Source organism: Poeciliopsis prolifica, unplaced genomic scaffold, assembly GCF_027474105.1.
Source record: "Poeciliopsis prolifica strain line A6 unplaced genomic scaffold, Auburn_PproV2 SCAFFOLD004, whole genome shotgun sequence".
Taxonomy (NCBI): domain Eukaryota; kingdom Metazoa; phylum Chordata; class Actinopteri; order Cyprinodontiformes; family Poeciliidae; genus Poeciliopsis; species Poeciliopsis prolifica.
In genome coordinates this window covers 535,282-558,121 of record NW_026562379.1, presented here as the reverse complement: position 1 = coordinate 558,121, position 22,840 = coordinate 535,282, and the positions used below count along the sequence as shown (strand labels likewise).

General features: G+C 39.0%; 1 protein-coding gene across 2 annotated transcripts in view; it reads left to right on the top strand.

Moving 5' to 3' along the window:
* LOC129358907 (cell adhesion molecule DSCAML1) overlaps positions 1-22,840 on the top strand; it is a 103,268-nt gene that overhangs the window by 58,151 nt on the left and 22,277 nt on the right. The window contains exons 4-20 of one of the 2 annotated variants that reach the window (XM_055028151.1): positions 2,156-2,302; positions 2,431-2,709; positions 3,402-3,677; positions 4,486-4,785; positions 7,945-8,087; positions 8,254-8,383; positions 10,572-10,850; positions 11,450-11,578; positions 11,676-11,855; positions 13,056-13,261; positions 14,369-14,465; positions 14,591-14,719; positions 14,822-14,989; positions 15,192-15,262; positions 15,508-15,748; positions 19,379-19,525; positions 20,258-20,413. In XM_055028151.1, coding sequence (XP_054884126.1) covers positions 2,156-2,302; positions 2,431-2,709; positions 3,402-3,677; positions 4,486-4,785; positions 7,945-8,087; positions 8,254-8,383; positions 10,572-10,850; positions 11,450-11,578; positions 11,676-11,855; positions 13,056-13,261; positions 14,369-14,465; positions 14,591-14,719; positions 14,822-14,989; positions 15,192-15,262; positions 15,508-15,748; positions 19,379-19,525; positions 20,258-20,413 — 3,078 coding nt within the window. Of the gene's footprint in view, positions 1-2,155; positions 2,303-2,430; positions 2,710-3,401; positions 3,678-4,485; positions 4,786-7,944; positions 8,088-8,253; positions 8,384-10,571; positions 10,851-11,449; positions 11,579-11,675; positions 11,856-13,055; positions 13,262-14,368; positions 14,466-14,590; positions 14,720-14,821; positions 14,990-15,191; positions 15,263-15,507; positions 15,749-19,378; positions 19,526-20,257; positions 20,414-22,840 lie in introns of those variants that run through there. The other variant, XM_055028152.1, reaches the window with a different exon arrangement.

The window sequence follows — 22,840 nt, the reverse complement described above, 5'->3', positions numbered from 1 at the left end:
GTGTCCAAAACAGAACTGTATTAATGTTTTATGTCTCATAATCATGTATATGATTGTGGAGATGTTGTCAATATTATGTTATATTTATCTGTATAGCATATTTTAAGAACCAGGCAATCCAATTTCAAAAACAAATAGACAATTACAAAGAGAACATTGCAGAAGAATAAGTGAAAGTCGTCAAAAGTTTAATCAAATGTGTTAGGTACTCGGTGTTTCAACAGTTCTGTAGTTTTCTGAAAGTTTGTTCCAGATCAGAGGAGCATTAAAAACGTAATGTTGCTTCTCCATATTTGGTTCTAATTCTGGGCAAAGATCGAAAGATAAAACCAGAGAAGTGTAGAACATTATGACAACAGGTCTTTCATTTCTGCAGAACAATAATAGAAATCTCTTATTTAAGTGTGGACCCATTTTTTAAAAAATCAACCAAAATTGTATGTCATGATCAAACCCCAAGCAAATTAGGGTTTGATCACAAAATGATAATTCAATAAACTAATCAAAGTAAAACTTTTGTGACCTTTGTTGCGGGCAGTCTTGAATCGACTGGCGTAAATGTGTAATAGCTTAACTCTATAGCACACTAACCTACAATGTTGAGGATACCAGATTCCTGATGGTGATTTTTTTTTTCTTTTTTTTACTTGTTTTGGTTTTGTATTGATAAAAGCATTGAGAGGAGAATAAAACTGATGGGTAAGTGGTGGAGTGAGTTGCCTTCACATTGTCTCTTGACAAGCCTTTTTTCATTTATATCCTCTATGCTGCTTTACTTTGTCCTCATTTGTAATAGTCTCTGAATTTCTCATTCCCCTCCTACCCGATCACCCCCTCCGTGCTCCGTCTTTCTTTCTTCAGGCATGTTGTGACAAGGGTGTAGCAATGTGTTACACAGGGCTCCGCTCACCAAGTGCATATTATCCTGTAAGGCATAATACCCAGGTTGGAACAAAAGGGCAGGTTTTGAAATTACAGCTTACGTTGCTTAGCACTCAGCACAACAGTCTGACTCACATGAAAACACGTGTGTGAACTTTATGATTGTAAATGCTCTGGCTGACAGTCATGAGAGCCATTAAGGAAAAAAAAACTGTTAACAAACTCACAGATGCATGCAAAGAATCTTTCACAACTACTCTAATGTCTGTTAGCGTGTTTTATCATTCCCCAACTTTTACAGCTGGTTTTTCCATCAAATTGGACAGGTCAGGCAGAAATACAGTCAGAAAAATGAAAGGAAGCCAATATAAAGTCCTAAAACGGGTAGAAATAATAACTCGCATGTGTGCTTGTGTGGTATTTAAAACAATTTAGTTTGATTTCCTTTGTCAGAAACTACAGAAGACACAATGGGAATCCTCAACAACCCTTGTTCCACACCGAAGGTAGCTAATGACACTAAGCTTAGAGTCTGATTCAAAACTTTTTATTCCGTGCCAAACTGGAGAGTTACAGGCTTTTAAGGAGTCTAGGCAGCAATTGATCATCTTTAGCTGAAAGTTTAAATTATAAAATTCAACAGAATAACTTCATCTGGAATTCTGATTCTTTAAGAAAACTTTAATGTCAAAAAACAAAGCAAGCCTTTTGAATACTTCTTTGGCATAAAACAGCCACCTCCTACTGCAGGGGTCTTTAAATCTAGGCTTTGAAACCCAATGTCTTGCAACTTTTCGATGTGTTTCTGCTTCAACACACCTAGGTTATATACTGATGTTGTTGGCAGGTCTCTGGAGAACCTGACTGTATACTGAGGAGGCTGGATCGGGGACACATCTAAAAGTTGCAGAACACTGACCCTTGAGGCATGAATATCAGGACTCCTGTTCAAGTATACTGAGAAGAGTGTAAAAAGTCCTATGACGTACCTCGACATAATTTTTCTTCAATTACAGATGCCTTTCAACATATTTTTTGTGAAATCTGTATGTGAACAAATCTTAACTTTCTATCCCTCTAGATCAGTTACCCTAAATATTTCTTTAGCTTTTACATGTTTTTATAATTAACACAGAAGGTATATTTTGCAGAATGGGTTTCATCACTGAAGTGGCTTATATGGCAAAGGAGTGACATAGGGCACACTGCATGCAGAAATGACCTTTGACAGTATGCCAAAATGACCAGCCTGTACTTCTCCACTCTTTTACAGGTAATCGTTTCTTCCTGACCTCATTTGGCGCTTTATATATCTCAGAAGTGCAGAAGGAAGATGCTTTGTCCACCTACCGCTGCATCACAAAGCACAAGTACAGTGGAGAGACCCGCCAGAGTAATGGAGCCAGGCTCTCTGTAAAGGGTAGGCAAAGAAACTTGTTTTCTTTTTCATTTGTTACTAATGTGTCATGCATTGACTTTTGGTCTCTGAGAAGATTTTGATGAGTGTATTAATCTGAATCAAAATCACATTTCTGTGATCACTTTTAGACCCTAAGGAATCCCCCCCATCTGTGCTGGATAGTTTCCAGTCTGGTGAGATGCAGGTTGGACACAGCGTGGAGTTGTCCTGCATTGCCTCCGGATATCCAAATCCCACCATCCGATGGTTGAAGGATGGTCGACCACTGCCAGCTGACTCTCGCTGGACACGCCGGATCACTGGCCTCACTATCTCCGACTTAAGACTTGAGGACAGTGGCAACTACATCTGTGAAGTCACAAACAGCTTTGGCTCCAAAGAGGTGACAGGTCATCTCAATGTTATAGGTAGGTAGTGAGGGTAGATATGTCTTTATTAAGACATTTTGACTTTAGTGTCATTCTAAGGCTTGGGTAAAACTATATAAGCTTAAAGCTCGTAAAGTCAGACTTATTATTTTGGGACTCTTTATGTTTTATTGAGGATGAAAGCAAGCCAGTCAGCAAGTCCCACACCCCAACTGCTTAAAATTCACGTCTTAGAGTGACCATATCACAGTGCAAACGTCAAACCTTAAGTGACAGATCATATATGGTAGGACGTTCACAGACTTGGAGTCACAGATACATGCACTCATTCTGTGAAAAAAAACATCTTACCCATGCAGATGCAGTGACACACAGACACACATGCTCTCACACACATTCAGCAGCTCCCAGCTCATCACAGCAGCTGCTTTATTGCTCACTGACATTTTTTTTCCTCTTTGTCTTCCTGTCTCGATTTTTCCTCGCTGCTCAGCACACAATCTCAATCACACACACACACGCATGCAGACAGACACAGGAACTGAAACATAGACAAGAAATACACACCAAAATATGATTTGTGTTGCTTAGCCAGCACAGTGTAGCTCATAAGAAAATTTCCATCCTGTGCCTGGGATGCTGACATATACCAACTTTTGTTCCTTCAATATGTAGGTACTTACTTGCCTCCATCTACACTATTGTCATCTATTTTTTTTCCTCATCTCTAGAACCACTGCGGGTCACTTTGTCTCCAAAGAACCTCAAGACGGGGATCAGCAGTACAGTAATCCTCTCCTGTGCCGTCCAGGGTTCCCCCCACTTTACTGTTTCCTGGTACCGTAACACAGAGCCTGTAATGCCTGATCAGCACTTTTCCATCCAAGGAACACACAATGAGACACTCTTCATTTCTGCTGCACAAAAAAGACATTCTGGAGCTTACCAGTGCTTTGCCTCACGAAAGGGCCAGACTGCCCAGGACTTCTCCATCATACTGCTGGAAGGTAAAAAAAAAAACAAAAAACAGGTGTAATATTAACTATTCTCTGTCTGTTCTGTAATCTTACTCGCATTAATGCCAGAATAGGGGTTTGTCTTTAGTCTGAATGATACAGTAGTTCAGCAGTATTTTAACATATTTAGACAAATAAAAAATGTTGGTGAACAGATTGTTAGGCTTTTGCTTTATAAGTGAATATGTAATGCAGTTGATTGCTACTATGTTCATTTATTGATTGATAAGATATTGAAAAATTTAACAGTATTTATTTATTTATTTATTTATTTATTTATTTATTGTCTATGTAGAGGGGAAAACCCATTTGTTTTTAATAAGCTCACTGTTGGTACAATTGTCCTTATCATTATGTTAATATTTTGTATTTTACTTTTATTTTATTGTAGATTTATAGAGGTGCTGTTTTATATGCCGAAACACTACTGAGAGTAGAAGAAGAAGAAAGAATATAAAAAAAAAAACAACAACAAAAAAAAACTAAGAGTTCATAATCTTACCCAATGTTTTCTTTAACCACTTTGTGTTTGGCCTTAAAATCTTACTGGGAGTTTTACTTTCTGTGCCAGTGCACACAGCTCACACAACCACAAAAATATGGACTGCACATGGCTTTCCACAGAGAGACCTAGAAGACCTTAGCTGGTGGGTAAATGTCACAAAATATACAGCACGAAGCACTTTCTACTAATTGCTTGATGGTTCAGGCAAAGTGTTTTACGAGGGTTTAGACGAAATGTGAGCTGTTGGGTGATTTCCTATGTCTTATGATTATGCCTTATATTTTTTATTCTTAGATGGTACGCCCCGTATTGTCGCCTCCTTCAGCGAACGAGTGGTGGTCCCTGGTGAGCCGTTTTCCCTGATGTGTGCTGCCAAAGGGGCCCCTCCGCCTACCATCACCTGGACCCTGGATGATGAGCCCGTGGCTCGGGATCTGTCACGTGTGAGATCCAGCCAGTACACGCTCTCCGATGGGAGCACCGTTAGCTTCGTCAACGTCAGCAGCCCGCAGATTCGTGATGGAGGAGTGTATCGGTGCGCCGCACGAAACTCGGCTGGTAGTGCTGAGTACCAAGCGCGCATAAACGTAAGAGGTGCCTGTCTACTTTTCAATATCAGTCATACAGAGGCTTCCCATAGCCTGACCCCTTTCTCCCCCTACCCTGACCAATAACCTTTACTGTACCCTCCTATTGCTCTATTTCTGGCTCTGTATGTCTGTCTTTTCTCCTCTATATAGTTTTAGTTTTCACACCTTTTTATTTTTGTTTACCATCTTTCTAAAATTTGATTTCTTGTTTCTTCTGGAAATTATATTTGTCTTTTTTCTTTGTCTTTTTTTTTTTTTGCCCTTTTATGGAATCAAAACCTCTGAGCATATATATGGTACCGCAGTGTTGATTCATACACTATTCAAACTAAGATACCTCCACAACCAATCTGTTTTAACAACCATTTTAAATCACCATATAAGCACTATTTAGTCCAACATCTGAAAATGGAGAGAGTGACAGAATTGCAAATCTTTTTAGTGGAGTTTGGATCAAAATTGAGACCGGGTCGGGTTAAAATTTTATGGTTGGTTGATGGTCAAGCTCAGGCTTCGTTGGTGCATTTTTAATAAGCATACAACATAGAGAAAACTAAACAAGAATGCACAACATAAAGACCTGTTAATATACTTATAATAGTATAAATAGAGGAGAAAGTAGGTTACCCTGGTGAGGAAACAAAGAAAATAAGGTGCAGAAGTTTATTAGCCTGTATGTGCGCACATGGCTCCATCGTGCTGGGCCCCTATCAGATATCCCAGAAGATTTGCACTTGGTTCATCCTGAATTTACAACAAGTGAGAAAATTGAGCTGGAATATACAACACAAAAGCTGAAAACCAAAGGAAGTGACACTTACAAGCCAACAGAGAGCAAAGTCAGAGATCTGGATGAAATTTAAAATAATATAATAATAATAATATTTTTGGGTTCAGGCCTCTAATTAGAGTTAACTATTTGGGTTGGGTCAGGCTTGGACACAGTGTGTATAGGCTCAGACCAGGTCAGGCTGAATTTTTAGGCCTGATTTAAACACTACATTTCAGACACAAATGGACAATGTGCACCGCTAAGCTATGGAAGGACAGCACTGATCAGAGAAGCAGCCAGGAGGACAATGATAATCCTGGTGGAACTACAGATATTTACAGCTCCGGCAAGAGAATGCATTGACATTAAATCATCTAATTATGAACTTCACAAATTTGTGGAAATTTGTTGTGTGAAAATATGATAAAGTTCCAAAGGAGTAACAATTTTAGCTCTGGTAAAAAATATTTCTACAATGTACTCTCGCTCATTTTACTTAAGATTTATGCCCTACAGATGGTCTCAATAAAGTGCATTACACTGTGTGTGGGTAACATGAGAAATAAGTTACATACACACTATGCACATGTACACATACTACACATATATATGCAGACTGTACATTAGCTGTACATCTAGTCATAGCAATTTAAGAAGCCTTTATCAAAAACTCACCCATGAAACCTAAGATGAGAAGGAAACAAATGATAAAGTACTCGAGGAAGATTGGGTGAAACAAGAGAACAACTAAAAGAAGAGGACAGCTTCTTATAAGTGGAGCAGCTGATTGTAAACTCTGGTGACAGAAGGGGTGAAGCTACTGTTGTCTGGGATGACATTGATAAAGAGTGACACCATTGAACAAAGCTGTATCACCCTCTTGGTCTCTTCTCTTGGTCCTTTTCGTGTATAGTTGTGACATGCAAGTCTGCTCTAAGCAAACATGCCAGAAAGATTATTGAAGTGAGAATGAGCTCCAGTGCCAGAGAATTTTAGCCATCCATGCTACACAAAGTGTCAGAAATGGCACGGCCACACATACATTGACACGCATACTTACGACAAGAGTTCACAAAGCCCAATCATGCTAATCTGCTTTCCCACTCACTATGGTTTGCTTTATTCGAAGTATTCTATTCACTGAGCAATCAAGTTCACAGAAATGTACAGACGTAGCTGAACACATATTTATGTTAAGCCTGAGTGTGCGCGTTTGCAAGGGCACGCGTGCGTATATGTGACGGAGATCCTGAATAATACATCTTTGACTCGTCAGAGTTGTGACTTCAAAGCTCAGAACATGCTGAGAGAAGGAGGAAGGGGAGAGGGAAAAAAAGAGACCAAAAGATGGCAGGGGTATAGGAGAGGGTGTCAGAAGAAGCAAAAACAAAATGAACAATGGTGAGAAGGTCAAAGACAAAGTGACGTATGACTGAGAGATGGCTCTCAATTGCTGCCAAAAATGCTTAACGATTTCTGTCAAGTTACACACAGATGTTTTTTGAAAAAGCATTTTGCTTCGACATGGGTACCTTTTTTTAATACTGTAGATGGATGATTTTCCTTTGATGATGACTCCAGCAAATTTCACAGAATTCAGTCTTGTATATTTTTATATTGGTCATAGATAGACAACACAAAAGCACAGAAAACATACTTTGGTATTTGCAAGAAAAAGACAAAATGCATTAAAAACAGGGAGGCACAAAGAATTAATATTTGAGATGTTGAAAATTGCTTTGTCAGTTGCTGTGGAGGTGTTTTACCTTTCAGGACCAATCAGTCAGCATAAATTGCTACTCTTTGGCTTAGATATAGATACACCTCCTTCAAATAATCCAGAAAATTTAAATAAACTAGAAAAAAAATGAAACAAAACCATGTAAGTTTTCCTACATTCACTTTTTTTTTGTCTTTGTAGTTAATGCAGTCAGTTCAATTTTTTGTTTTTGTTGATAATGAGCTTCGAATAAAATCTCATCTCCTCTCCAGTATGAGAAAAATAAGAGCTTTATTTATAATCTTCTGATCTATGTAGATATAGAGGAACAGGCACATCTCATAACATTTTTATGTGATTTATTTTGAGCAGCCCTCATTCAAGTATTTAAGTAAAATGCCATTTCACCAGAAAACCATGAAATGTCTTAAACCTCTATCTCTTTCTCAACTTTTTTTTCTAAACATTTTTTTTCTGTCTTTTTTCCTTGCCCCTCTCTCCAACTCCCTTCCTTTTCCACCTCCCCTTTCGGCATAATTCCTAAAATTCCAAGACCTGCTATTGGCACCATAAACTAATAATCTTCTTTTTCCCCTCTTTCTTTTTCTTCCTCTGATTGTACCTCTCTTTCTTTCCCCACATATCTGTATTTATCTCTTTCCACAAATCAGGGCCTCCAAAGATTAGGCCTATGAAGAATATTACAGCGGTGGCAGGAAGAAACACTTTCATAAACTGCAGAGTAATTGGGTATCCTTATTACTCAATTAACTGGTACAAGGAGGGAATTCTGCTGCCTGACAACCATCGGCAGGTGAGGTCCACTTTAAACTCGTAAAACACAATGCACGCAAATAAGGGGATTTTTTTTTTAATGTTCTACCTACGCTCCAAAAACATACTCTTCACAATTACCCCTCTGTGTACTAATTACCGATGATGTATCAGTGCATGCTAACACATTCATGATGCTTCTCCAGGTGGTGTTTGAGAATGGGACACTTAAGCTCAGCGATGTTCAGAAAGGCATGGATGAGGGCGCCTATGTGTGCAGCGTGCTGATCCAGCCACAGCTATTCATCACACAAACCATTTATGTCACCGTCAAAGGTCAGTTACAGAGATGACACTGCTTAACATGATAACTGTTTCACAGGTTCTGACTTACTGAAGGAGGTGTGGAACGTCATCTAACACTACACCTGGACATTTCCTCAGCTGTACATGACATCTGCTCGAACAAGTGATCCAGTTGGAGTTCAGATAGACCATTTGAATGTGCAAAATCCAATGTGCTGCAACACATAAATACAATATTTTGTTATCTAGACACTCTTTCTGCTACATATAGGTAGGATTTTTTTTGTTAGCATGTTAATTTTTAATCAGATGTTGATTTGGTTGACTCTGACAGTCATGAGAAGTTAAATTCTCTGCTCAGTTTGACTATTGCAACCTTTTGTTGCATAAGTTGTTCAAAAACCTTTTTCACTTGGAGGGGTATGAATAATTCTGACTCTAGCTTTAGCGTCTATTTGTCCAATACTAGAGCTTGCACAGTACTTTGTGTCCCATGCATTTAATGTGACAAATCCCATCGTAAGTGCAAAGACAGTTTACCATTGCAATCTTACAGCATTTTATATGTACTTAAACATTATGTGAATGAGATATTTCACACCCCACGTCCTTCCAAGGAGTAGCGCTCCACTCTATCCCTTCCGGTTATTTTTGTGGTCCAACAGCAGCAATACGGTTATCCACCGGAAGAAAAACTTTTTATTCCAAAGAGAAAGATGTCAACAAAAACCCAGCATGTTTAAGCCAGAATCCTGCCCAGAGCAGGAGGATAAATATATTTAGATCACTGTGAGGAAAATAAATGGCAGATTCACAAAACTGTTGTTCTTCAATCTTGTTCACTTTATAGACGTTCAACAATCTAATTTCTGCCTGCTGAAACCTTTTATTCACCTTTTATGTTATGGTGCATTTTTGTCTGTGGCTCTGAGACAACTTGTAATCAGTTCTTTGCTTGTCTTCAACCCAGTCTCAGGTTAAGCTATTTTTGAATATGTTAATCAGTGCTGCTCCAGGATGCTTGAAGCTCTTTCTACTTCATAATGTTGTATCAAGGATTTGTCGATCAGGTTGGTTGTTAGGATTATCATTCATAGCGGTGACAAAGAACAAATCAGTGAAGAGGAATTATGATCCTTTTTAATCTACTTTGGTTTCGTGCCATAAACAGAGTGATTATTGGAATGGTTAGAAGCAGGACTGTTTTAGTGAAACAGAATGAGAAGAAAAAACAAAGCTGTGTGCATCCCCTCTAATGACCCCTGATTAGGGGGCAGAGAGGCCAAGTGCAAGCTCTCAGCCACTCAGCAATCAAAGTGAGCAGGAGGGCTATTGTATAAGTTTTGGGAGTGTGTGTGCTCCTCACTCATTGCACGCGTTCGTATACATGAAAAGTATGTGTTGTGGATATTTTTTCTTCCTAATGTTACGTGCTGTCCTTAGCTGCAACAGAACAACATGTTTGTTCCAGGAAGTTGTGAAGTGTGAGTGTGGGTTGCGTTCGTTCTCTCGACGTGTCAGATTTTTGTTGCTTCCTTGTTTTGCACGCTGCAGTGTTTAAGTTTAAGAGCAGGCTACCACTTACGTGTGTGTGCATATGCACATTCTTCTTGCTGTTTGTTGATGTAGGTATCTGTTTATTTGAATTTGTGCCCATCATGCCTCTGATTTAATTAGATGAATGTTAATGAGGCCCAGATAAAATCTCCCAGATGTCTCTGCTGAAACACCAAGACCCCCACCCTCGAAGCCCCCATCGTCATCCCCCTCTTCAAATCATCAGCGTCACCTCAGCTGGTATCCATGCCAACACAGTTTTTCTCCCCTATGGATGGTGCTCTAATTAGAGCAGCTATTATGGGTTGGCTTGAGCAGGGCAGGGTGGGTTGGAGTGGAGGAGTTGGTGAGGGCCACTGTAGAGGGTGTAGTGGGTTAGTTGCCCAAGTTTTGCCCATGGAAGTTTTAATCTTTAAGATGTCATTGTGAGAAGATGGACACAAGACATCATTTGTATTTGATTACTTTATTATTAACAGAGAAAGAGAGATATTTATTTTATTGTCAGATGAAAATAAGTCATTCTATGGGCTGATGTTTTTTTGAAAAAGCACTTTTTTCCCCTTATATTGCACCTTCTTCTCTTTTTCTTCAACTAAATCCTTCTTATCCCTTTACCTCGGTTTTTCTCGTTCATTTATTCTGTCTCTGACCCTTTTAGTCCCCCCGCTGATCCAGCCGTTTGACTTTCCCCCAACCTCCATCGGTAAATTGATGTACATCGCCTGTGTGGTGTCATCTGGAGACATGCCCATACGAATCACCTGGCGTAAGGACGGCCAGGAGATCGTGCCCTCCTCGGGGATCACCATCGACACAAAGGAGTTCATGAGTTCACTGCAGATTTCCAAAGTGTCGCTCAAACACAACGGCAACTACACCTGCATCGCTAGCAACGATGCTGCTACAGTCAGCACAGAGAGGCAGCTCATAGTTACAGGTAAGCAAAGAAGGCTGTAGGCACAAAGATATTCATTTTCATCGCGAATGAGTCGTTAATAAAACCATTTTTACGTTGTAAAGTCAGTTGTAACAACAAACATGTTGTAAAGTTAGTTGTAAAGAAGATTAATTGTAAGTCTTGTTTAAAATCAGTGTGAAACAAATGATATCCCCCTTTTATAAATTATGAAATAAAAGGAAACAATAAATCTGGAAGAAATTAGAATATCTCTTTTTTATCATTGACTTTAATATCTTTCACACATAAATTGTGTAATAGAGCCACATATTACATCAAATGCTAATATTATTGTTCAAATTTTTCAAATGGAGTAGGCTACACTTACAAGCAGTCATGTATTCATTACAACACAGGGATTACTGGTCGGATCACGTTTAATCTGCTAGACTTTTGCAATATGTTAAAAGAAAAGAGCAAAGTTTTATTTTTAGCCTATGCCTGCAAATGAATGCAGTTGATTGCACAGAATCTTAAATACACTCACTAGGTGAGTGTCAAAGGTTTTGACACTCACCTAGATTGAAACTAATTGGCTTTTGACTTGTACTGAAGTGCACTTTTTCATAATTTTCCAGTCCCTCCACGATTTGTTGTGCAGCCCAACAACCAGGATGGCATCTATGGCAAATCAGCAATCTTGAACTGTTCTGTTGATGGATACCCTCCTCCTAAGGTCATGTGGAAGCACGCCAGAGGAGCTTTAGGTACACGAACCTCTTGTCATACCGATGTGCACGTCAACTTTTGTCTGAAAAATACGTTACAATAACCTTCCTTGTTTGGTTCTCACCTTTTGTGCAGCTGGGATTGGAAACCCACAGCAGTACCACACAGTTCCTCTAACTGGCCGCATTCAGATCATGACTAATGGCTCCCTGTTGATCAGACATGTCCTGGAGGAAGATCGAGGTTTCTACCTCTGTCAGGCCTCCAATGGCGTGGGTTCGGACATCAGCAAGAGCATGGTCCTCACTGTTAAGAGTGAGTATACGCATGGAAACAAGGCAGTGGAAGAGATGGAACATTTAGGAGGCTCTGGTTTTGCTTTATTATTTGCTTTATTAGCATCCTTGCATGCTGTCAAGCCAATAAATTAGCTTGCAGTACTTTTGGATTGATGAAGCAAAGGTGACGATTAACAGAGGGAAAAGAAGAGCACCCCCGAGTGGGAGCAGTTTGTTTGCAGACCTGTGATAGACAGTGAGAAGATAACTGAGCCATTGATCTTTTGACTCATGGGATCTGTGTTGAGACAGTCAAAAAGACTTTGAGCTTGATCGTTATCTGTAATCAATGCCTCCATCCCGCTCTGCTTGTCAGGAACCTCCAAACCTTGTGTAAAAATGAAAAGGAAACAGTATATGTGCACACACTCATAAATCCAAAAAACAAAGATTATTACTGTCAAGTACAGCACCATCCAAGGCTAACTTGTAATGCATTGATCTTGCAATTCAGCTTTTCTCAAAAGAGAGACGTTAAGCTTGATATCTGGCAGCTTTTAACACTTGCGCACACAATCCAGTAAAACAAGGTGCAGATAACTGCATCTACTGTTCTCAACATGTTTTTCTCTCCGGTGCACTCCTTTCTCCTTCTCGTGTTAGTGTTATTGATTAAACCGTTCCTCTCCTCTGCCTTCCTCAATTCTGTCTGTTTCGCTCAGCGGAGAAGCGGGAAAAGCGGAAAAGACGGCGAGTGGGATGAATAAGTGATGAAAACAAAACAGCAGAACCATGGTCGGATCGATACTGTGGGTGTGTGCGTGTTTGTGTGTGAGTGCGCGTGTTGGACTTAGAAGATTGAGTATGTGAGGGATATGTGTATCGCACACGAAAGGTGGAGTGTATTGTTTTTGCCTCTTCATTCACTTACTCCCCTTATGTTAACTATTGGAGAATGAGAAAGGAGGTTTATTGACTTTACCTCAATGACCACAGCTCTTCATTGCTCTAATGCATTGGAACTCTGTTACTCTGAGCTCCTCCTATACCTCTCTCTGCTCTTTCACTTCTGTCTCCCTTTTCACTTAAATTCTGCTTAGTACTCTTGACTTACTCTTGACTTTTCTTTCATTTCTCTTTTATCTCTCACTGTCATCCAGCCTCCATTTCTGTTTAGTGTTTTCCTTTGCTTCTACATATTTGCCCACACCACACTCGATTTCCTCTCTCCCATTAGTCCCAGCAATGATCACCAGTCACCCCAACACTACCATGGCCAAGAAAGGTCATGTGAAGGAGCTGAACTGCACAGCCAGAGGAGAATGGCCCATCATCATCCGTTGGGAAAGAGGTGATACAGTGATTGACCCAGATCGCAACCCCCGGTACTCCATAACCACAAGCCCCAACGAAAAGACAGATGAGGTGTTGTCTACTCTCAAGGTAAAACACATTTGTTTATAGCAGAGCGTCTAGCTGATGAAATCAGACAATTATGTGTTTTTTTACTCACATCTTTGACAAATAGCTTTCTCTTCACTTATTTTAATTTCTTACATATTTCCTGTTGTCCACAAATCTTCATATTTAGAGGTTTTACCTTGGTGGGATGGGTGAAATGGTGAAGGTCTGCATTGCTGGGGTACACATAGTGAATCTTAGCGGTGCCTCATCCAAATCTTGAGTCCCCTAAACTATTAGAAAGCATACTTTCTGAGTGTCTGACCAATCACATCGGAGTATCACAAAGATGTAAAATTCTATACAGTTCACACAGTAAGACGATACAAAGATATTTTATCTTGAATATAGAGATCTTGCTGTTTTTCACTTAACTAATATTGCCTTTTTAGTTTAATGTTAGCAATCTTCTTGTAATGCACCATGACAACAAATGGGATTCAGATTGTTCTGATATAAATAAAGTAATTACATCTATACAACGATTCAAATAGAACTACTGAAAGTACATTTTTAAAACAACGTACTCTCTACTCACATTATCAGAAACATCAGTAAAGAGAAGAGAGATATTTACTAATTATTAGACAGTGGGTTGATATTGTGTTGGGTTCTTGATGCATTAGGAATTAGAAAATAGTTAATCATGGGGCATGCTGTGGTGGCATAAGGGGTTAGCACAACCCATGTATGAAGGCCTCGATGCGGCCGTCGCGGGGTCGACTCCTGGCCCCGGCAACATTTGCTGCATGTCGTCCTCTCTTTCCTGTCAGCCTGCTTTCAAAAAATACAGGCCTGTAGAGCCAACAAAAATCCTTGGAGTAAAAAATTACAACAAAAAAATAAAATAATTAATCATAAATTAACAAAACTACAACTTTGATCGAGTAGCTGGATGGCAAATTGTGAATCAAAATGTGACAGGCATCAAAGATTTTTTATAATTCTAACTGATGTAGAAGCAGTCTCTAACAAACATGCAACAGACACAGAAGAAGTCATTAAGACTCTTCCCAACACAACATTCCAGCACTGTGAATGAGTCGTTTTGTCTTTTTGACGCTTCTCTTTCTGCATTTCTCTCTGTAGCTAAAGCCAGCAGAGCGTGAAGATTCAGTCTTCTTCTCTTGTCATGCTATCAACTCTTATGGAGAAGGACGAGGCCTTATCCAACTAACTGTGCAAGGTATTCATTCAAGACAATATTTTCACAAAAATTAAAAACTGTATTGCTATCACTTCCCCACTTTTGGTTGCACCATCTGGTGTGTTTGTGTTATTTAGTTCTTAAATTCTCCTTAAATTTCTCAGAGCCTCCAGACCCTCCAGAGCTTGAAGTGCGAGAAGTAAAGGATCGTAGCATGAATCTTCGATGGACACAAAGATTTGATGGAAATAGCGTCATTACCTCCTATGACATTGAATACAAAAACAAGACAGGTAACTTCAACTACACTGCTTGTTGACACTACATAGCATTTTATTATTTACTGTATCTATTGGTTATTGAAATTAGATTTATTAATCTTTTTGTCTTGACAGATACTTGGGAGCTGAAGCATGCCACTCGAAATATATCTCCCACAAACAATCAGGCCAACATAGTAGACCTCCACCCTGCATCCGTCTACAGTATCCGTATGTTCTCATACAATGCAATAGGCAAGAGTGAGGCCAGTAAAGAGCTCACCATCAGCACTGAAGAAGCACGTAGGTTTCTGAATGGCACTATCTTTACTTTTGCATTCATGTACTAGAAATAGTAAAACCCTAAACTGTTTTACTGTGTGAACCTCTATACAGTTCACACAGTAAGAGGATAAAAAGATATTTTATCTTGACTATAGAGAATAGTGTTGATGGGAATTACCATAACGATGCAGACTTTGACTTTCTGTCTCTCACTGCACAGAGCCTGATGGTCCTCCAGTGGATGTCGTCCTTCAGCCAGTCACCTCTCAAAGTATCCGGGTGACCTGGAAGGCAAGTTTATATAACATGTGCCTTTCTTTCTTAGTAGTCTTGCTCCTGTAAGCAAGCTTCTCTATTCAGTTAATCAGTCGATCAAGTTTATTTGTGCAGGATATTTCAGCAACAAAGCACATAGATCATAAAACACAAAAATTGAAATTAAAAATTCATCAAAACATAATTTTCCAATAGCAGCTGGAGGCACCAAATACCATAATTAATACACTTTTTTCTGTTCTTGCTACATTTCTCTGCAGGCTCCAAGAAAGGAGCTACAGAATGGGGTTATTCGCGGTTACCAGATCGGCTACAGAGAGAATGGCCCTGGCAGCAACGGCCAGTATAGCATTGTTGAGATGAAAGCCACTGGGGACAGTGAGGTCTACACCCTGGACAACCTGAAGAAGTTTGCTCAGTATGGTGTGGTTGTCCAGGCCTTCAACAGAGCGGGCACAGGACCTTCAAGCTCAGAGATCAATGCGACAACACTGGAGGATGGTAAGGTTTGCCACAAACATAACACACATCATCATTATTGCTGGTGATTCATCTTCATTGAGGATTCAGATCTCTTGTTGACCAGCAGTAGTAAAACAAGTTAAACAGAATTGATCATTATAAACATTAACCTGCCAGCACTATGAATCTTTTCACCTTCGCTCTTCTTTTTCTCTGATCTACATATACTGCAATTTGTTTCAGCTTTCTCTTCGTACAATAATCTCTGTCAAGACATTTTCTGATTTGCAATCCACAATTGTTATATTCTCACTCGTTTTCTCCAGGCAACAATAAATGCTGTGCTGCTAGAATTCAAATGCTTCCGCACCAAGGACACAGATAGTCTCAAAGACACAGCGTAGTGCATTGCAGGAAACTGAGTGATCTCAGTAAATACATGCGGAGAAGCTGTTGTGCCCCCTGACTACTGAGGGGTAAACAGAATATTTCTGAGTGAGTGAACAAATGATTAAATGAGCTGCTAAGGCATGTTTTCTGGTATTACACAGTTTGGGACGTTTGAAAATCTTTTGTGTGTGTGTCAGGTATGCCTCAGTGTCACTAATGTTAAAAGGTGTCATTTTCAATTGCACCTTCCAACCATTCATGTGGTTGTTCTGCATAGACTCATTAAAAATGTTTTTTCGGTGCAATATTTCAAGAAATTTGATCAAAATCCATTAAAATTTTTTCTTGCACCTTATTTAAGGTCATTCTCAAAAGCAGTAACAGTGCTAAACCTTGACGAAGCAAAAGTCAGTTCTTGATTTTCCACAGCCAGGGAGTCAGCTTGGAGTGGGTTTTTTTTTACGTCATTAAAAACATTTCTCCCGAAAAGTAGTATTCAACTATAGTATTCTGAATTTATGTGGGGAATTGAACCCGAAGAAGACTGTTTAACTTCAAAAATGTCGCTTTTAATTTGGTATTTCTGCAAACAGATGTCATGATGCCACTGTTTTGTCTCTACTAGGACTTTTAAACATGCATTCAAACACTGAGTTTTTACAACCCTGATCAGGAGATCATGAGCACCACTAAAACTGCAAATAGAAGCTAGATAGAGTCTCAAATAGGATTTTAAATTAGACAAAACAAGACTCTTTATTGTCTATTAAAAGAATGCAAAATGGGCATTTTCTTTAAGTTTCTAGCAACAAAAGCATCCATGCAAAAATGCACAAAGCACGCAACTAAAACAAAGAACTAGAGAACATAAACACACACATTCAGTCATGTGAAAAAAAGCAGCTGATCTTAACTCTGCCTGGCCACAAAAAAAGACTGGCATTGATATTTTGGGAATAAAAACACATTGATCTACATAGACTTTGTATAAAACATGACAGGAAGATGAGAGACAGTAGACTCATATTCTGTCTGTCTTAAAACAACTTTGCATTTATATTAAAGCTTTGCTGTTTTGTTTTCAGTAAATGAAATGTTGTTCTTGTATGAAATAGAGTGCTTACGGTTTGCATAATTGAAAATCTGTCTAAAGCATTTTACCAAAGATGGCCGAGCTAAGAGCAGAGAAAAAGTTAAATATAGAAAGTTACTTAGTTATTGGCTAAAAAAGATAATTTACCCACAAAATGTCCCACATTTTATGCCTGAAAACATTGCAAAACAACCAAAATATAGTATTTGTCTTTCTCAGAAATTTAGCATTACAAGCTTATAATATTTTTGAGCCACAAAAGCAACATCACATGAATGCGTAAAGAAAAAAAATGTGTTTTTTTTTCTGGCTTCACAGAACACAATTTTTGATGATTTTATTTATACTTATGCATTTGCTCTGAATGATATGGAGCACTATATATATTCCCATTTATTTTTAATCCAATGCTAAAATTTCTCTGTCATGTACAAAACATTCAAGTTCACATGAACACATGCGTCACATAATTGTCCACAGGTGACTGAGCCTCATTGGTCCAGAAGAGACGTAGCCCTCCTGGTTCCTTCCTGTGGTTGTAACCCTGGCGACAGTGATATTGATGGCCATTATGATAATAATGATACCAACAAGCATACTAAAAATAATTATAATTAGCTTGTCTCTCTGTCTGTCTTTCTCTCTTTCCCTCTCCTGGCTTCCTGCTGTAATTATCCACAGCTGAGTGCTTTGTCTCTCTGCTCCCTCTTTTCATCTTTCTCCCCCTTTGCTTTTAACTCTCCTCCTCAATTCCGCCATTTATATTCAGTCTCTTTTCTCCATCTACTCCTTGTTGTTGATTTAGACCACAATGGCCTTCGATATATTAGCAGGGTTTTCCAAAAATCTGCACTTATTCCTGTTTTCTTCCTCCTAATCATTCTAACAGACGTATGAATCTGTTGAGCAGCTAAGCAAAAGCCAAATCTTAGATGTTTTTAGGTGTCTGCTTTCTTTGCCTGCATTCTAATTCTTACTTTGCCTCTGCGCAAGGTCTAAATATGGATATTGGGCTATCTTTTGATGCATCCTCATTATTTATCATTAGCTTCAAAGATCTATTAATGCAAAGCTCTGTTTTTGTTTTCTAACCCTCGTTTATTTCTGCCTCCCTTCCTCCATCCTCCCCCCCTCACTTCCTTTACTCTCCACCAGCTGCAGAGAAATTCTCTGGTGGACTTGGCACCGTCTCCTTCTTTGATTGCATGCTGTCTTTTAGTTAACTCTCTTCCTCTCTTCCTGTCCTTACTCCTTTCACAAGTTCACTTCTGTTCATCTTCAACAGTGGGAGTAATTCAAAGCCTGAATGGCTGGTGGTCAGTTGCAGCCAATACCAAAGACACCTGGGCTAGAAGAGACAGAGTGGGGCTTGTATGGAGAAAGAGAGATGATCCTATACATCAAAGTAGAAGCATGGCAGGGTTTTGTTGTAGTTGTTTTTATAAGTCACCACTCTGTTTTACGTAATCTAGGTCGGATGTGGAAATGCCGAATAGGTGTATCAAAATGATTTCTTGCCAAACTTTGTGGAGGTATCCTTTAAATTGGCCACGCTTTATGTTTTGGATGATTCAATATTGCCTTTCTTGTTGTAAAATTGTATTATTTTTTCATTCTGAAACATTAGAGTGAACATTTTGTTTTACATATGTGCACCAGGGGCCGTTCAATATGTGTTGCTTGTTCTCTCTGTACCAACAATGACTTATTCCTACAAACCAAACAATGGCAGGGTAGTTCAAATTAAATATTCAATTGGATTTTTATAAAGCTTTGACCTGCCAACATGGATTCAAGTTCTCTTTATCAACTATGGTTAGCTGTGTACTTTTATCATGTGGTTAAAAATGTTTAATCAATTAAAATTTAAATTTCCTGATTACATAATTGACATTTTGATTAACTGCCTATGTGTAGACGTCTGTGGTCAACTTTCCACTTAGTATAGACCTGTATGTATAAAATCTGAAAAGATGCAACCACATCTGTTCAGTAGTTTATTCCTCAGATAAAAATATGTATTCTCCATTTTCACTCCTCTATGAATTATTTATTTTGAAAAGTAACATAAGGGGATTTCCTTCGCCCTTTTGTGACAACCTGTTATTTTTAGTTAAACCTTTAGATGTATGTGGTTAAATGCGAGATACATTAGCAATATGTACATCTTTCTCTCTCATCTTTAGTGCCTAGTCAGCCTCCTCAGAACGTTCGAGCCATCTCTGTAACGTCAGATGAGGCGGTGATCAACTGGGCTGAACCTCCTAGAATGACTCTCCATGGTGTACTGAAGGGATATCGTGTTGTGTTCTGGGCTGTGTTCCCAGACGGAGGTACGACTGTCTGTCTGTCTGTCTGTCAAAATTATGAATTTTAATTGTGTTTTTAAGTTGATCTCAGTTTCTGGTGACTTTCAATCGTTAAGCAAATTACACAAATCAATGGAGTCTGTGCTGACGGGACTTAATAAAAGAAATCTGGCACACTATACCAAAAACCTAAACATAGTCAACTTTTTGGGTCTTTCACCAGGATGATTATTCAAACCAAAAGGCCAGATTTACATGGAAATTACTTGCCAGATAAAAACAACCTTATTCAATGCCCATGTTATTCCCCAAACCTTATTATCATATGGAGAGTATGTGGGGAGAGCTGGAGAGAAGAGATGATGATGATGATTATAGTGATGAGAGAAATGGTCAAATGTCCCTTTTTTTCTTACATAACATTCATCCATGCTGTCTAAGAACATTGTTGCGGTGCTGTTCCATTGGCAAAAAGGAGTCTGCACAAGGGTTTACCAGCAATGTCATAAATAAATATGTCAGCAGTGATGTTATTAAAAATATTAACTTGAAACATGAGTTTTATTTCTCATCAAATGACTGTACTCAAACTTATAATACTATATTTATGGATTTAAGAAATGTCCTATGTTTCTTAAGTAAGAGATGAAAATGTGTCTTTTTCTGTACTAGTGTGTGGAGAAGCTTGTAAATACTCCAACAGTGATCATTTGATGCCTCAGTTTATAGTTTGACTTTCACCAATCCTGTTCCCAGAGTGGGGTGAAATGCAAAACATTACAACCACTAAGGAGCAGGTGGAGCTCAAAGGCCTCGAGAAGTTCACCAACTACAGCATCCAGGTTCTGGCCTTCACCCAGGCCGGAGATGGTGTTCGGAGCAACGTCCTGTATATCCAAACCCGTGAAGACTGTAAGTTTGCATTTATTCGCTGTATCAGCTTAGATAAGCCAGGTAATTAAATTACCCACAATAATGTTTCATTTGCCTTGACGCTGTTTTTTGAAGCGGCTTTAAGGATTTTTCCTCCCAGTTTAGGCAGCAGTGTGGGAGGCAGGGAGCCAGCGGGTGCAGAGAGGGTCTTTGTACGGCTGAGGTTGCTGATTAACAACCTCTTTGTGCTCTGATGTGCCATTACCAGTGCTGATGAAAATTAAGAAGCCAAAAAGTGTGTGCTGCAAAGAACCCTAAGGGTGTCAGTCAGTGTGTGTGGATACGTGGGTATGTGTGTGCATCTGGGGGGTTAGAACTGTCTTTGCATGTGGACAAGTCTTCGGGTTGGTGTGCACGTATCGCTGCATATGTGTGCACCGCTCATTATTGTTTGTGTGCGAGTAGCTCACGACGAAGCAAGAGGAAAGGGATTAATTCTTTGTGGCTTAGAGAGAATTAATTTTGTGCTTACACTGGCGGGCTGTGGATTACATCCGTATCCGCCTCTCCTCTCCATCCCTGGGGCCAGTCAGCGAAGGAGGCAGGCATCTCGAGATGGAGAAAATGAGGGAGCGCTAGAGAGTGTGTGTGTGTGTTGGGGAGGGGGGTTCTAAGAAGTGTCATTTCAAAAAAGGCCTTTATTCTCTTTTCCTTGCCGTATCTCCATTTTCTGAGCTGGCCTCTGCGCAAGAGCTCTTCAAATGTGTGTATTTTTTTAGTCTTTGAGTGTGTCTGTCGGAGTCTGTCTTTTTACCCCTGATATGTGTTGACACTGTGTCCAGGGGCAACCTCTTCACAAACGTTATCTGTCTCTCTTGGCTTAACCCTTCCATTCGCCTTCGGTTCTGTCTGTAACACATGGAAAAGTGTTTGCAATGAAATTGTGCAAACAGCCAGCTTTCAGCCTGACATCTTATGCCTCTGTCTCTTGGATGCCCAAACACACTCTGGACAGTAAGCATAAGAACTTTTAACGTGGCCATTTATTTATATTGGGTTTTTTTTTAAGGTCCTGGAGACCCAGGGCTCTTTTCTTTTTGATTTGTAGTTGCTTGGTTTTTAGCTTACATTTTAGCAGTCTTGTGGTTTTTATGTCATGATTGCATTTCATTTTTGGTTGCTGTAACTGTAAAACAATTGAAGATAACCCAATTAAAATGATTACACATCTAATGCTAGTAAAAATTAAAATAACTTCCAGCTTAATTTCAATGGAATGTTTTCAATTAGTGTGATCTCTGCCATTAATTCACTTCCAGTGTTACTTTTTACATATCAAATATTATGCCAAGAGCAAGGTCACAACTAAAGTCTTTCCTTGTAAAAACCAAAAGGTTTATTTTTTAATCTTCGTCAGCATGACATCTGTGCACAACACTGATGTTCAACAACAGATTGACAAAAACATGAGATGGTTTGTAGAGAAAATAAAGGAAGGAAAATCGTTTGCTTTTACTGAAAATTATTGTTAAAGTAAATTTTCAGGAAATGCTTTGTTGGAATATTGGCAGAGTCAGGTGTCACATCTTATTGGATGAATGTTGATAAGAAAGTTTACTAATGGAACAACAAATTGTTAATATATCAGAGAAAATAAAAATGTGGTGAAACCAGCAGGGGGAAAAAAAAGCGTCTTATTTTTTTCACCTGATATCTGGACTTGCTTTTCTACAAAACCAACATGTCTTATGTCAGACTAATCTACTATTTTACTACTAAAATATCTTTGCTAATGTCTAAGCAACACCGTTTTGATGTATAATTCTGTATATTCTATAAATTTTGAAGCCACTTTCATCTAAGGCCTGAAATGCCTCCTTCTTCTGCCTGAGTAAAAGCAACATGGAGGCAGTAGAGGTAGGTCTACAGCTGTTAGGCCTTTTATTCAACAGGGACGTTGGTCACATAACAACGTGGATAGGTGGGAGGTGGGAGAGTGGTGGTTTTCCGACACTTTTTCACAAATACATGTGCATGCATTGTTGAGGCCATGACAGTTTAATCAGACTTTCATCTTTGCATCAGTATTGGTTTCATGTTGGAGCTGATTTGATATAATTTTGTGAAAAGGCCAAAGGACAAAGGATATTTAGGGAAGAGCATTTCAAGCTGAAATACTAATTATTAAAAATGCTAATTATTATTTATCTTCCTAATAATCCAACTCTGCAAAGACCACACAACCCTGCAGAAGACTCCTACTGCCATTTAATAAAGCCTTTTTTCTCATTTAACAAATAAAAGGTTGGTACCGTCACTCTTATGACATGTCACTATAATTGGCAAGTAGTTTACAGCCTTGAAAAAAAAAATAATCATACGCCAACATTAGACAACTCATTTACAAGATGGTGAGAGATAAGACAATTACATCATTTGGTGCATTCTTAACAATTTTACCAAGGA